General features: G+C 40.1%; 1 protein-coding gene across 7 annotated transcripts in view; it reads right to left on the minus strand.

Annotated features, from left to right (window-relative positions):
• sash1a (SAM and SH3 domain containing 1a) overlaps positions 1 to 15521 on the minus strand; it is a 184883-nt gene that overhangs the window by 11533 nt on the left and 157829 nt on the right. For 4 of the 7 annotated variants that reach the window (XM_056764393.1, XM_056764400.1, XM_056764399.1 and 1 more), the window contains exons 5-14: positions 10753 to 10790; positions 9807 to 9893; positions 9585 to 9697; positions 8587 to 8688; positions 5370 to 5502; positions 4525 to 4925; positions 2071 to 2145; positions 1816 to 1953; positions 286 to 418; positions 6 to 175 (exon numbers count right to left, since the gene is read on the minus strand). In XM_056764393.1, the coding sequence (XP_056620371.1) occupies positions 6 to 175; positions 286 to 418; positions 1816 to 1953; positions 2071 to 2145; positions 4525 to 4925; positions 5370 to 5502; positions 8587 to 8688; positions 9585 to 9697; positions 9807 to 9893; positions 10753 to 10790 (1390 nt within the window). The remainder of the gene's footprint in view (positions 1 to 5; positions 176 to 285; positions 419 to 1815; positions 1954 to 2070; positions 2146 to 4524; positions 4926 to 5369; positions 5503 to 8586; positions 8689 to 9584; positions 9698 to 9806; positions 9894 to 10752; positions 10791 to 15521) is intronic. The other 3 variants (XM_056764396.1, XM_056764394.1, XM_056764397.1) reach the window with 3 other exon arrangements.

Here is a 15521-nt window from a genome sequence, read left to right on the forward strand (position 1 = left end):
AGTACCTTGAGCTTGAGGGAATCTGAATCATACGGACTGGGTGTGAAGTCAGTGTGTACTCGTGCCCGGCCGCAGAACGGACCTCTGTAGGGAGGTTCCTCGTCATCACCGTCTTCGCTTCTTACGCTCTCTCTGTTACTGGCGGATGAGTCTGTGGTGCTCACTGTCTGGCCACCTGTGAGGACACCATCACCAATATTTACACCCAAACCTTTGCTAAACTAGCCACACAAACAGACTAATAATGTCTATAGGACGAATACTAGTAAGTGACAACACGCTTACTCATTGAGCTCTGTCCGCTAAGGGAGCTGCGCAGACTCTCTACAGATCCTCCTGCCTTCAGTTTGGGTTTCTCCAGAGAGTCTGTGTCTGGTTGAGGAGACTGAGGACAACTGGGTGTCCCATCTAGACTGGACTATACAGAGAAGGAGACAGTAATAATAGTGTGTCATTATTCATGACAGAGGATGATGAATGGACGCATAAGTCTTAAATATAAAAGCCACTTGAAGTAGGGCTGTCACGGTTATGAAATTTGGCAAAAGATTAAACAATTGCGATTATGGCAATTAATTGTCTGTTAAAAGGCTTTGACAATTCATTACAATCAATGTATTCAGTGCATAAAATATAGATACATGAAGAAATGTGAAAAAAACATTCCCTATAGAGTTTTTCTCAACCCAAAAAATGGAAATGAGGATGATGTCATCTTGCTGTGAGGATTCTGTAAATCTGGAATCACTTTAATAAAACTCTGATGAAGTGATGTAGAAATGATGAAGAAATGTCATTCGAACGTAACTGTGCAGATCAAGGGCAGTGGATCTAAACTGCTGAAGATCACCCTTGTTTACTAAGGATTTACAATAATAGCAAATATGTCAAATAATTGCGATGTGATGATTATTTAATAATTCTGACAGCCTTAACTTGAAGCACTACTTTCAGACAGATTAATAAATACCACGAAATCACCACTAGGTGGCACTACAGTATAAAACACGACTACTTGGAGCATGAATTGAAATAAACTGGCAAAGGCTTTGTGCAGACAAAATCTTTCTATAGAGCTATAGAGTTCAACACACATAAGTCTTGTTTAAACACACTAAAGAAATAAGAGATGTCAAATACAGAGGGATATAAAAAGTATAGTCTTATCAATTGAGACAACATGTCAAATGGAAGGATTGTCAATATATTTCATCTTACATTTTACATTTTAAACGACAGACTCCACTCTCAATGTGGATACGGTTCATCACATTACAGTTACGTATTGTTTCCTATTCTATTCATTTACGCACGCTCACACACACACACACACACGTTTGTTTCTGTATTCAACACTGTCAGGAAGTTAAAGCTGGAGCGAGATTGTCTCCAAGCTCCATGAAACAAAAAGGGAAGACTGATAAGTTTGAGCCCTGTTCAAAACTTAAAAAGTGGGCCACCCATGTGCAGCATCCCTCTGGAGCAAAGGCTGAGTCTCACCGCTAAATGAACCAGCTCTGTATTACAACTCAGTCCATGTGTTAGAGGAGGATCTGTGTGCGTGTACATGTGTTAGAGGAGGATCTGTGTGCGTGAACATGTGTTAGAGGAGGATCTGTGTGCGTGTACATGTGTTAGAGGAGGATCTGTGTGCGTGAACATGTGTTAGAGGAGGATCTGTGTGCGTGTACATGTGTTAGAGGAGGATCTGTGTGCGTGTACATGTGTTAGAGGAGGATCTGTGTGCGTGTACATGTGTTAGAGGAGGATCTGTGTGCGTGAACATGTGTTAGAGGAGGATCTGTGTGCGTGTACCTGTTCAGAGAGAGATCCTGCATATTTCTTGGACATGCGTTTCCTCATAGTCTCTTTGACAGACTTGACTTTCTTCCCTAGAGAGATGCGGGATGTGGTGGGCGACTTAACAGCATCTCTGTACAGAGCCTCCTGCTCCTTATGCCAGAAAGAGAGAGACAGAGAGAGCTTGATTAAGCACATCTGATCACAGGCAGCTGATCACACAAACACTGCAGCTGCATGAGAGAGCAGAGAGAGGGTGTGAGTACTCACGCTCGCCTCAGACGCTGTATTGACCACATGTAGGGAACGATTAGACAGGTCGAATCCTCCGAAGCTACACGTTCTCTGCAGAGAAGAGAAATGATTTGTGTGAATTCACAATTAAAGAAATGAATCCAGAGGGTCGGGTAGATGTGATTCATGATGGGCTTCGATGATTCATGTTGATAATTATAAGACGCCACTGATTTTAAACGATGGAGACTTTCGGGACATGATCTGATTTTCTATTCAACAGCAAATAAAATCTTTTAATTATTATGTAAATAAGGGATGGCCTCATGTAAAACCTCAACAACAAACCGTATTGCTCACATACAGTACATGCAATGCATTGAATATAAATGAATCTGCTTTTTGTTTCTGCTACAAAACCTCCCAATTGTCGAAATAAAAAAAACTCTGATCAAATGTTGTAGTATGAGAAGATGTTGCATTTCCTTTTGGAAAAACATGCATTTTGAAAATAAAGAATACAATAACAACCACAATTCAACCACAAAACAAATATTCAGTCGTCATGCCCAGGCTGAAAGAGTCATTTCCAACCCAAAATGAATGAAGAGTTCAGTGTGATGAAGTTCGCGGTCATGTTCACATTCACGATGAATGACGACGAGGATCCGCAGACAGCAAACTCTGCAAAGCTGCAGAAGGCACTTTATATGACTGAAATACTAATCTGAACTCGACTAGAATCACACAACTGAGTGTGCTTGTCTGAAAAACTACTTTTGCCGTCTTTCAAAGACTAAGTTCTCATTATGCTCTGACACACATCACTGACTAGGCCTACAGGAGAGGAGGTTTAGAGGTAGAGCTCAGGATGGCCAAAGATGAACCTTCCCTGATATTTTATTTAGTTTCATTTCTCCTTTATCTCTTTTTCATCCAGGATTATGATAGTGACTGTAGTAATGTCAGTCTACCCTACCGATAAAAAGGCTGAAATAAGCAAAAGAGCCCAACCAGTCTAAATGATTTCTAGCTATAATAACTGCCCAAGAGATTGCAAAGATTTTAGCAAAAGATACCACAGCCTATATTTCAGAAGTGTGTTCTGGTAAAGTCTAAGTACTGTATGTGCTGGCCAGAACTTGGAATATGTACCCACAGAGACTAATATTTCATTTCACCAATATAGATGTTCAGTTCGTGATCCTAAAACCTAGACAGCCCACGAGTTCCCTCAGGAATTTCCTATGGGGTTTAAAAACAGCGGGTTTTGATTTATGAGTAACATGAGATCTTTGGTTAATATTACAGTAAAGCTCCAACCCACAACTGCTTTCAATAAAAAATTAAACCAAAATCTGTTACTGATCAATTACATTAAAATGGAGTTTTAAAACTGTGAGCTTATTATTATGATTTATGAGATGTTCGGATAAAATTTCTAAGGCATTTTGGGTTCAAGGGGCACGTGAATATATACTCATACAAAGTAACCTGCAAGTTTGTTTCTAACAAAGATGACTAAAAAAACAGACTACAGCTTTAAGACTCGCATTTGTTTTACACCACAAATTACACAGTCAATTTTAAAGCCTCAAACATGATGTTGGTTTTATAAAAATGTAGCAACGCTGCACTGTTTATTTGCAAACTATGCTTTTACGAAACATAGTTTTGAACATTTATGGGCTTTGACTGCGTGTAATTTATGCGGTGGAACAAAAAGTTAATATCATGTAAAGTTAACCACAGATCTTATTTCACTTGCATTCTAAAAACACTGTTTTAACAATCCAATTTTTCCAAAGGAACCTGTGGTCAAACTGCCTGTCAACTGTCATCGTGCCAAACTTCATTGTTTTCTCTAAACTACATCCTGAATAAATTCTCTTCTGCAGCTTTGCATCAGTCTGTTCCTCCAGTGCAGTAGAGGGCACTGTTGATCTGCTCTCCTGGCAAACTCACAGACTTCTGCTGGATGCGTAAGAGCACCCGCTTGGTGCAGCGATCCATGCTAGACGCCCACTTCCTGTTCGCATCTTTTTCGTCCTCCAGGAGCCAGCGCCTGTCTGCTTTGCTCAGTGTGACGGGTCTAACCAGCCCGGTCCAATTCAAGTGGCCGTACAGGCTGCGCTCCACCACATACGTGATGTTGAGCTCGCTAACCGCCGTCCTCCCCTTCAGACGCCTTGGCGGAAACAACCAGCTGCCCACTACACCGCTCCCACAGCTCTTCCCCTTCTCTCTGGCCAACGGGAGCTCCCGAACAGGAGGTGAGGTGGGGGCGCTGGTTTTCGGAGCATTACAGCTACGTTGGTAAAGCAGGTGCTTGGTGGAGTAGGCGTAGTTCGGATCGGGTTTATTGCGCTGCCACGTGGAAACTGGTGGCCGCTTGGTGTTGTTAATGTCATCTAAAGACACCAAAAGGGGGTGTGGCTTTGGGCGGGGCCTAGTGAGGCCGTAAAAGGCGTAGACGCTGTCGGTACTTACCCCGTGAGATATAGATGACAAAGCTTTTCGCATTTCTCCGTCTGTTGCCGAGCGGGAGACTTTGGAGTTGTCGTCTCCAGCACCCTCCAATTCGGAGAAGGAGGAACCACTTCCTCCAGCCAAACCCAGTCCAGATCCGTCACTGCACTTCCGCGCCGGGCGGATAAGACCGTGGGGGTGCGTGCCGGGGGTCTTCACAAGCTTGTGAGCAGGTTTCCAGGCCTCAAGGCTGCTGGTTGAGGGAGAGGTGTTCAGACTGTCCGTGTCTCCATCCAGAGAGAGCTGTTCTTGGGCAAGGGAGGACAAAGAGGAGTCTGTGCACACAGGCGGCTTTTTGTGGATTCCCGCGTAGAGTGCGTTTAAGTCGTCACATAGGGGAGTTGCATCCAGACTCAAGGAATCTAAAGGAAAAGATCAAAATTTTAATAAACTGTAATATAATTGACTTATTACACCAACTCTGCAAACAGTTGTTTCCAAATCAGTTTTAATAAATAAATTTAACTGTATGAAGATATATTTTTAGAGTTTTGTTTATCCTACCACAATGCAAAATTGATTCATCGATGTTAAAAAGCAAATGTGCCCAATAAGGTAAAAAATGAACATATTTCCAAATACAATCCTTGTAAAAAATAAAGGATGTTTACATTTTTGTACTGTAATACAAAAAATGTTTTCCCATTAAACTATTCAATACCCTTCCTTTAAATTATTTGAAAAATAAAGATAACATCTAACATCAAAACAAATATAACGTTGCATAGACGTTTTCTTAATGTCTCATGACAAACTCCATTTAACACCAGCTAAACAATGCTGTCAATACACTCCCAGTCTCCTACCTTGTGAATCGTGCCTTTTGCTGTCATCCACTTTGATGAGTTTCTTGCGGACACGGCGAGTTGAGTTGACCAGCTTATGAAGTCTCTTGAACTTCACAGAGTCCTCCTGTTCGTCATCTGACTGCTCCACAGACTAAAGAGACAAAACTCACCGTCAACATTCTTCCTAAAAATAACAAACGTTCGAAACATCTCTTCCACGAGAAGATACTTAAAAACTGAGAATGATGACTTTCACAGGCATGAACAGATTATGAGATGTTAAGGATGGACTCTTGCTAACACGACTTGAAAAGAGCACAGTAAAGAGTAATGTGTTATGGAGGCATGTTTTGAGTCCAAATAGCACACAGCCATCTTATTTTTGTCACATGTAAATGAGTGTGAATAATGAATAAGTGTGGAATAATTGAAACGGTTGAACTAAATCTCTGAATAAAAATGTGAAGTATATTGTTGAGATGACCTGTGACTGTATCACACACCCAAACACACATCAAACAAAACCTGACGCAAAATTGTAAATCAATGTTAACACGAACTTAGAAAAATCCTCGCATACACAATGACTAAGTGTTTATATAGCTTTTTTAACTGCATACACAATGCTATAGGATGGAATTAAGTGCAAAACACTCTTTAAAAAGACGGTAGTTTCACTCCAGAAACATTTTGTTTACTGCACGGGTACACCACAATATGGGCTAATGCACTATTTGTCTTTCCCTTTTCGAATGACAATATATAATCAGCATTGACCGTCAGCTATTTTTAAACCATCAGCTGAAACTGAGCCATTTTGGCCTACATCAGTGCTGGACAAATACATTTGTGCATCACCGCACACAAATGTTCCACCGAGATATTGAGCTTGAATGTGATCCGTGTTACTGGAAACCTATAGCTCAACCCCATAAACACACACAAAGACGGTTTGTGAGTAGTCTAACCAAATCATTCAAGGGGAACGTGGAATTTCAGAACGCCAAAAAACTGGGCAGAAAAACTCTCAGGACTAAATGATGTCACAAAACTCTTATACGCAATAAACAAAAGCATCCATAATACGACTCGCATTTTCACGTGAGTCTGAAGAAAATAGAAAATAGAAAATAACATCTGGAAAAAATTGTGACATAAGTCCTGCTTTGAGGTCTGCCCCATGAACAACATGCAAACCCCAAATTTCTTCCGGTTGTAATTCCAGTTATCAACATAAGCCTACAAAGCCACATTTCATACAAACATTAGAAGAGAAACAAAAAAACATGAATAGAAACCAGAACGCTGTCCACACGTGTCCAGCTGTGACCCACCAGCAGACCATTCCTCGTGTTGAGGTTACAAGTTAGGATCCATGCAACGAACCTTCAGCCAGTTCACGCTGAGACTAATACAAACTCTAAACAGGAACCTCTAAAAGTCTGCAATATCGAGGGACAGGCAAAAGGCGTGCGCTTATAAGTCCGGAAACTCAGCGAGGTCTCCCAAATGACCCCAGAACATCCTTAATGGTCTTTAGAGGAGTAAAGGAATGTGTGCCAGAGAGAAGAAAGGCTGATCTGGGTGCAGTCTATTCATAAAGAGATACAGTACATCCTCTGTATTATATCTGGCTTAAACTGATCAAGCGACTGTTGAGTCCAGAAAAGCTTTGATGGATCACTATTTTGACCGCAGTTGACACTGATCTCGTGACAGCGGAGACCCTCAGACGCACAGTGAGGTCTCAGTATTCTCATTATGATAAACTGAACTCAGATCAGTAAATCCCCAGAGGAGATCAGCACGCAGCCTGTCAGTTAAACCGTTAGCAAACCAGGCCGGACACGATTCCATTTATACATGGGAGATGATGAGCCCAAAGGCCAAGTTTTCCACAGAGATTCATCTTCTGTAGACCCTGTGATTTAATGTACACATACTGATGTGTGATCTGGTTTAAAAACGATCAGAGAAGAAAATGTATGTTTGCCTATCCCTGCTATCTATTTATCTATCCATCCATCCATCTATCTATCTTGACGCTTTTTTCAGTCAGGGTAAATCCATTAGCACTGGATTAGCATCTCTTCTTAGGCCCTTTAAGACATGAAATCACATGGGCTGGACACACACAGATGCACTGAAAGTCCATAAAGCATTGCAGGCTGGAGTGAGTCAAGCTGTATATGTGAGCAAGCGCTTTGGACATCTCAAAGCCGAGCGAAGCAATGCTGTGGTTTGTTAACATCAAAAGCATCACAAAGACAGTTAAGCTGTTGACCATTAGATCGGGAAGTGTGTTTATTTGCACAGACTGACAGCTGGTCCAAGTTTCCATGACAACTGTGTGGATTTGTATGTTCTGGCAGCTTATTTTCCAAAAGGGTAAACTGTTACCAATTACTTCAAGGATTTATTCATGACGCACGCACACACACATGCACATTCTCAAGGCAAAAAAGTATACAGATTTAAATGGTTTGTTTGCGTCTTAGTCATGGGTCAACATATTATTCTTTAATTTACACACATTATGACCTCATCAACAGAGGACTTTTAATCTTCATTATGACGTCATCACTAAGAGTCTTACAGTGTGCCAGCAGCGTCAGATGCTCAGTATGACTATTGCATCATCTCTTGCCTCTCCATCAGTTTTCAGATCAGTGACTTCATCTATTTTTTTTACTTATGGCTGAAGGTGCAGTGCTTTCAGTATTTTTTGGAAACAATGAAAATCATACACATTATAGAAATAATTCCAGTCAGTAGCCTGCTTTTAAATCAAACATGGAGATTACTACCTTGCTACTTAGTGTATTCTAGTAACCTCACCACCATCAGACACTTTCGCTTTTACAACAAATTCATATCAAATAGCGCGATTCTGAAATGGCATCCGTAACTATTAACTAACACATCTGTGTGATGCTAAATCCAGGTTTCAGCATGCATTAATTACTGAATGCATCAAAAATCTTGCTTAAATATTTACGCAGCAAACATTTATAAAGTAAAATGTCATCAATGAGGTCTGCAGAGATTTAACTCCTCAACCTCAAATATACAGTACGCACAGACATTCAAACATCCGAACAGTGCAGTCTCACTGTTGGGAAAGATACACTTCAATGTGACTTTATGAGGTTAGCGAACACTCCCTGGCATTCACACAACACACGGTCACACATGCCTCAGGTCTACAGTCTGGATGGTTGGTTATAGTACTTACATTGCAGTTGGAGGAGAGGTTAACAGTGGGACTGGGTCCATCAGTCCACTCTGATGAGTCTGTACTGCAGCTCAAATGTCTGTTCCTCTCATATTCCTTTAACTATGAAGAACAAGAGGTCAAAGACAGCCGCCCCTCGCCCTCAAACACAAGCCCTATCTATCACACAAAACCACACAGACATGTACCAACACTCAGGTGAAGCGTGTAATTTTGTGAAATACTTTCTTACTCCTCAATTTAAAATAGGTTTACGTCTGCTCAACCAATGGTGTGAGTTTGGGGTGTGACTATCTTTAAAACTAACCAATGACAGCCTTAGGTTCGTACCAATGTAAAAACAGTCATTCTGCATTTTCGTTTGGAATTACACACTTCACGTTTAAAAAGAAATGTACAGATGCAACTGAAACACACAGAGAACAGACACACATTCATTCACATATGCACAGGCGTACACTCAAGCGTTTATCAAGTTCAACCATCCACAGAGGCTTAGCATTGATTCAAAACCTGCTCAAGACTGCTCAAAACATGAATCAACTACCAGTCCCAAAGAACAACTGCAGGAGAGATGTTGAAGAACGGTTAAAGGAATCAATGTTGGCCTAGTGGAGAGAGGAAAGCCAAACTCTAGAACCATCCATTAGGTTTATGATCAGATGATATTACACTATCATGCTGTCAAAACGTGATAAAACACAGAGAGAGAGAGACCCAGTCACCCAAACACATCTGAACAGGACATCCGATCAATCCAACCCTACTTCAGAGTTTAGTCACCAAAAGCCCTTCATTCTAATGAAACATTATTTGCACTATCAATCTACTGCAGCCCTTCAATGCAGAGTAAGTGCACGTGTTTTAATGCATGTCAGTGTGTGTATGCATGTTTGGAAGAAAGGAAGTAGGCGGGCGATTGTTAGTCTGGGTGAGTAAAGGTTAGTAAACATGAATGAAGGTTGTCTTGTTGTTCAGGGCTAATGTGACGTGTTTACCCGTGCCAACGCCTCTTCCACTGTGATCATCTTCTCTTTGACCATCATCATCAGCTGGATCCGTTCTTCATCGCTCATGGTGATATCACTGGCCACATAGCCAATGTCCTCTCCTGAAGGGTCAGAGGTCAAAGGTGACCAAATGAGAACAAGGGATACAAGCAAGTGAAACAGACAGGGGTGGAGTGATGAGGAGGAAGCGGGAGAATTTGTTTTTATTACCTTTTGACGTTTGCCTTGTGACCCCTTTCTGCGACTTTCGGAAGTTCTGCCAGAAGGATTTGTTTTTCTTCTTGTTATCCCACTTTCCTGTGTGAGAAGGAAGCAGTTAAAACTCACAAACAAATGAACGTGCACACATGAACACACTGCAGTGTCTAAATGTTAATGGATTTACTTTACAATTATTATCTAGCATCATAAAGGATGAATCTCACAAAGAACGGACAGTGATTTTCAACGCAAAAAAGTCACTGTGATACAGCAATAAAAATAATGCGATTCATTTTATTTAAACTTACGTTGAATGTAAATGAAATGTAAATGATAGTTTTTCCATATCTGGTTAGATTACAGTAGACTATTAAATAAATGAAGGAGGTTTAAATCATTAAAAAAAATGCTAAATTGTGTTGTCTGAAAAGTAAAAAAAAAGCTTTATTGTTTAAAAAATATATATATAGCTGTTATAAAATCAGGGTTATTCAATCAAATATTCAATCTGAATGAACATGAATTTGTTTTTCAGTAACCAAGAACAAAAAAAAATTTGACCAGTTTGTTTGGTTTAATTTTCCGCAAATAAATGCAAATAAAATACTTGATTTACTTAGTATATGGGAGAAAGGTTGAAGGTAGTTCACAGATGAACTACATATCTATTAACAGTAAGTTTCCAAAAAACGTAATAATTTAGAAGTGGTCTCCTAAATCTTTCTGCGACTTAATTTATCCTTGAGTGAATTATGACCCAGATATTTCTTGTCAGTTTTTGTGACATTACCGATAAATGCTTGGCCATCTAAAAGAAAGCGTAAGTGTTTATAGCAACCCCTAACACTGGAACATTCCAATCCAACATGAAATCCAAAATAATTCCTATAACATTCCACGAAAACCTCAAATTCATCATAATAATAGCAAAGAAGCTTTCAAATGAAGCACTGACCTGATCCATCCTCAGAGCTGGACTTGTGCAGAGCAATTCTGAGGAAAGAATCACAGAAAAACATTGTTTTGTTACTTTTTAATTATATTTTTTAACAGTTTCTTCTATAAACATTTAGCCAATCTCATTTCAGACGGAGAGTGTGCTTGTACTTGTGTGTGTGTGTGTGTGTGCTCTACAACAAAACATAAAGATCACTATTAGACTGATTTGAGCTATGGTGTACATCCACCTTGCATTTCAACTCCCTGAACTGCACTCAAATGATTTATCACATGGCCCAGCAGAGGGCAGTGTGTCACCATTCACACTGCACCAGTCAGGTTCCTGAGGATCTCAGGGCACGGATGAAAAGCCCCTGAGATGACCAGAAATGAGATGAGAGACACCGACTGAGAGAGGGAGAAAAAGTGAGCGAGAGACACCACAGGACAGACGCTGCTTGTTTTCATTTCCATTCTGCGGCACAGGGCCCATGGAAAATACCAAAATGTAAAGTAGCAGAGAGATGTTAAACTGAAAAGCACACTTATCTTTGGATAAACACACAGCGCGAATAAACCACCAACCTTATAAACAACGTATTTGATCCAGTTACATCCTATTTCTCCATTTTTTTTTATCTAATCGTCGATGCTTTACAGCTACTTTATGCTTCATGAATGATGTCATTGAGAGTTTTCTTTTTGTATCCCAAAGAGAATTGTAAAATTGAAATACGTTTTATCACATAGCTCTCTTTCTGCTGGTACTTTTGTTTAATGACCCGAATTTCGTCACCTTATAATCTTCTCATTATAGTCAATTCTTGTTATTATATCTGAAATCAACAAATTGTAGTTGTAAAACATGTTGACATTATTGCTTCATTTTAGCTTATATCCATTCTTCCCCCTTTCTATAAATCCCAAGCACCCTTCAGTAAAAAAGAACGCAAAATGTTCAAACTTGTTTGAGGTTTGGTCTTTAAATAGGAAGATTAATACAGATCAAAAGCATTGTTTTCATGTACAATGATATTTTCATGTTGAATATTTGACAGAACATCATGGTTTGAAAAAAAGACACTGTTTATATTCCAACGAGGCACGAGGCAGGGATCAGGTTGACTTTGTCAAACTTGTTTGTAAAATGTTGTGTGAACTGGTCATGAGAGGGTCTATTACAGGCGTCATGAGAGGAAACATCTGAACTGAGCTGATGGTTAACACGATCCAAACGCACAGAGGGAGAAGAAAACATTCCCTTGGAAATGTCTGGATCTTCTGCAGTTGGGGACGTATAAGCATGCTAGTGCGTGTTTTGGTTTTCTCATCTGGGTGGGGATTTTCTTTCGCCCTTGGGTTAAAAAACTATTTCAACTGGAGTCTACACTAAACTAAACACTACATAGATGTGCGCGTAAACTTTACACACACTAAACCATGCACCCATGTCCTCTGGTCTGCTTTCTCCACAGGAAGACTGTGTTTTTAACCCTGTCAGTTTATCATTGTGTCTGTTTTACATCTGTTATCCATGTGTCCTAAATACATCCCAAATACATTTAAGATCCTCGCTTCAAAACGCTCCCCTGCTGCTAAATATCAATACAGACACACACAGAGACGTGTGTGTAGTGTCGGGTCAAACCTTACATGTCATTACATGGACTGTGAAAGGAAAAAATGCACTCGTGCAAAAAAAAAACAGATCCACACAAAGACAGTAACATCCAACACACTCGTATCAGCCCAAATAAAGACGTCACTGCTGGTCCTCCAGCGAGTTTTCTCTGTATGTTTGTGACACGGGCTTTGACAGAGAGGCCTCTGTGTGAATTATCATATCATTATGCTCCCATGACAACACAACCTTTTTCTGTTAACCTCTCATTCACCCCAAAGAATGCACACAAAATCCAAAGGGGGTCTCCTGCTAGTATATTGCCTGCGACCCATGCAAAGAAGGCTCAGTAAAAAAGCAGCATAGTAAATAGGCTCCATTAAAGACTGCTGCTATTGACAAAGTTATACTGCTTACGACTGTGTGACCAGCGTACAATGAAAGTATGTTACAGTCAGACAGTTTCTTGCTTTGTTGGGGTGTCTTGTATTGTTACAGTGGCAGGGTGACATGTTGAATATGTGTTTGCAAAGATTTTTCCTGCAAAGAAATTTAAAGGAACAGTTCTGCCAAAAAGGAGAATTCTCACATAATTTACCAACCGTGATGCCACCCCAGATGTTAATGACTTTCCTTCAACTTGATTCTTTTATGACAAGTTTTAATATGTTTCGTCAAAACACATTCAAGAACAAATATGATTAACTCATTAGCTGCCAGCCTCTTTAAAAAAAAGTTGCCAGCCTACGCCAGCGTTTTTTAACATTTTCACCCAACTTTAAATGGCTCACAGTACATTTTCTGTAAAGAATATATGGACAAACAATATGTCAAATGAAAGAACACAGTCTCAGCTTTTAAACAAAAGAAACCGTTTTTAATCACTTCGTAGATGTGGGTAGGTTTCTTCAAAATTGCATTATTTTGATTAAACAGCTGAGATTATTAAAGTTTTTTTGTCAAAGATTCCGCCCAGATTCCACTCAGAACAATCATTAAAAAACGCTTAAACATATATGTTCTAGGTTGCGGGATGCTGTACTTTTTCCCCAGTGGTGTGTAATAGCGCCACCTGCTGTACAACAGTACAAACACTGATTGCCGTAATAACTCGTCTTTGGCGGGGAAGCGTTTTTTTAAATGACGAGATAACTTGTCAATGGCGGTGAAAGAGTTAAGTTACTGTGCCACCATATTCAAATTTTGTGCTCAAATCCTCACATTTCAATTCCGTCAAATAAGCTCAAAATACAGTTTTCTCTCACAGACGTGTCCTTTCACTTTGGAAGACATTTATTAACCCAGTGGTGTCATCCGGATTACTTTTATGACAGAGGTATGTGCTTTTTGAACTTCCATATTGGGTCCCATATAAGAAAATAACAAGATTTTATAAAATAATTTTTTTGTGTTCAATTAAAGAAATGAAATCATATACATCTGAAGGTGAGAAAATTACTATTTACTAACTATTACTTTGAGCAACACCAAATCAGCAGCAAAAGCCGTGTTAGTGTTTCTTTAAAAGAGGTAAAACCATCTATAAAATCTTCAAATCAATCACGATTAAAATGTTAATTCCAGTTTCCGTATCACCCAGCCCTTATCATTATTAGTTCAGTTGATGCTGCACATGCAGAGAAAAAGTCCCACGTGCTGCATTCCTTGTACCTGTCATGTCTAATATCACTGAAATGGAGGAATCCCTGCCCAGCTGAGATGTTATTTGAGGAATGTGATGGAAGAACATTCCTCGCTGGAACATCTTTGCTTTCTCCATAGACCCTGAATGAAATAAAGCGCTCATTCAGACAGTTGTGTTTCAACATGAGAATGATCAGGAATGGCTTTCCAAAACATGACATTAGTCATAATGCTGCGCCAACATTTTATTGCCACCGATTTAAGATGGAACATCACGTTGTTCCCATCAGCAATGCGTCACTAAACGTTACATATTAGTTGCTTTTTTATATCAGGGAGTGGGGCGACTTCCTCTCTCAAACTGCTGATGAAGAAGAACACTTGTGCACCTGGTCTCCTGCGATTGGGCGATTTATTTCCCCACACCTGGCGGTAGAGTCCCCGAACACACATGGCCTTAAACACCAGCGCACGTATACAAAGATGCCAAAGGAAGCGTCTAGGAAGTGACCTTCTATGGAGGTCATGGTAAACGAGGGTTAGGGGATTTCCTCAAAGCCACACACATAAAACTTTTCCACCACTGTATTACACGTGGCAAGCATTTCGTTTAGCACACACTGCTAAAAAGCCACGTAATGGAGCCAGATGTACGTTAGGAGGAAAACCCTTTCAACATGACTGTTTTATATGCATCAAACACACATCCTTCTCTGGTAACTGCTCCTGTGTCATTGACTTCTATGCAGCATCTGGTGGTCAGGACTTCTTCCGTCTAATCACGTAGACAGGAAGTTGAATTATCTGGCAACGACTCTTTTGTCTAGAGTGGCTCTAAGATGATAATGTCGCACTTTTTTAACGTTTGATTTGGTTTTATAATAATAACACAAAGCTGTTTTGAGATTTAAATACTAATAGGATTAATGGTGAAACCCTAAGTGAACCCAGAAAATAATATCCTTCTGACCTATGCAACGTCCTGTCCTATATTTCGAACTCTCTTATGACATCACTATTTCATTGAAAACTCCTTATGTGGAGAAAAAAACGAAATAAGACTCAAAACTCATATATGGATTGAGTGTAAGAACCAGAACATTGAACACAAATCACATCAGACCTTTTAAACAAGCATGTCAAACTAAACTCAACATATCTATTACTGTAAATGTTGAGTGACTGACTCAAGACATTGACCAAAAATCCACAAACCCAGTCACGCGTGCACACCACATCCCTGTAGACGTGTCCCTATAGACTGCATAGGTATGAGGCATTTAAACGCTTAAATGTGTCAGCGGCTCCATATGTTTTACATTCATCTTTGCATACTTCTCCTCTCCCGAGAGTCTGATGGTAAATCTTCATTGGGACACGTGGACGGCTCATCCCGAAAAGAAACAGACCATCGGCACATGCATGGAGACTCGACCCTGCCTGCCACACCTGCCATCACTCATTTACTAACTGCATTATATATGACAGAAGTTCAACACTGTCCAACTGAACCCTTGGGA

The sequence above is a fragment of the Triplophysa dalaica genome, chromosome 13 (genome assembly GCF_015846415.1).
Source record: "Triplophysa dalaica isolate WHDGS20190420 chromosome 13, ASM1584641v1, whole genome shotgun sequence".
Taxonomy (NCBI): domain Eukaryota; kingdom Metazoa; phylum Chordata; class Actinopteri; order Cypriniformes; family Nemacheilidae; genus Triplophysa; species Triplophysa dalaica.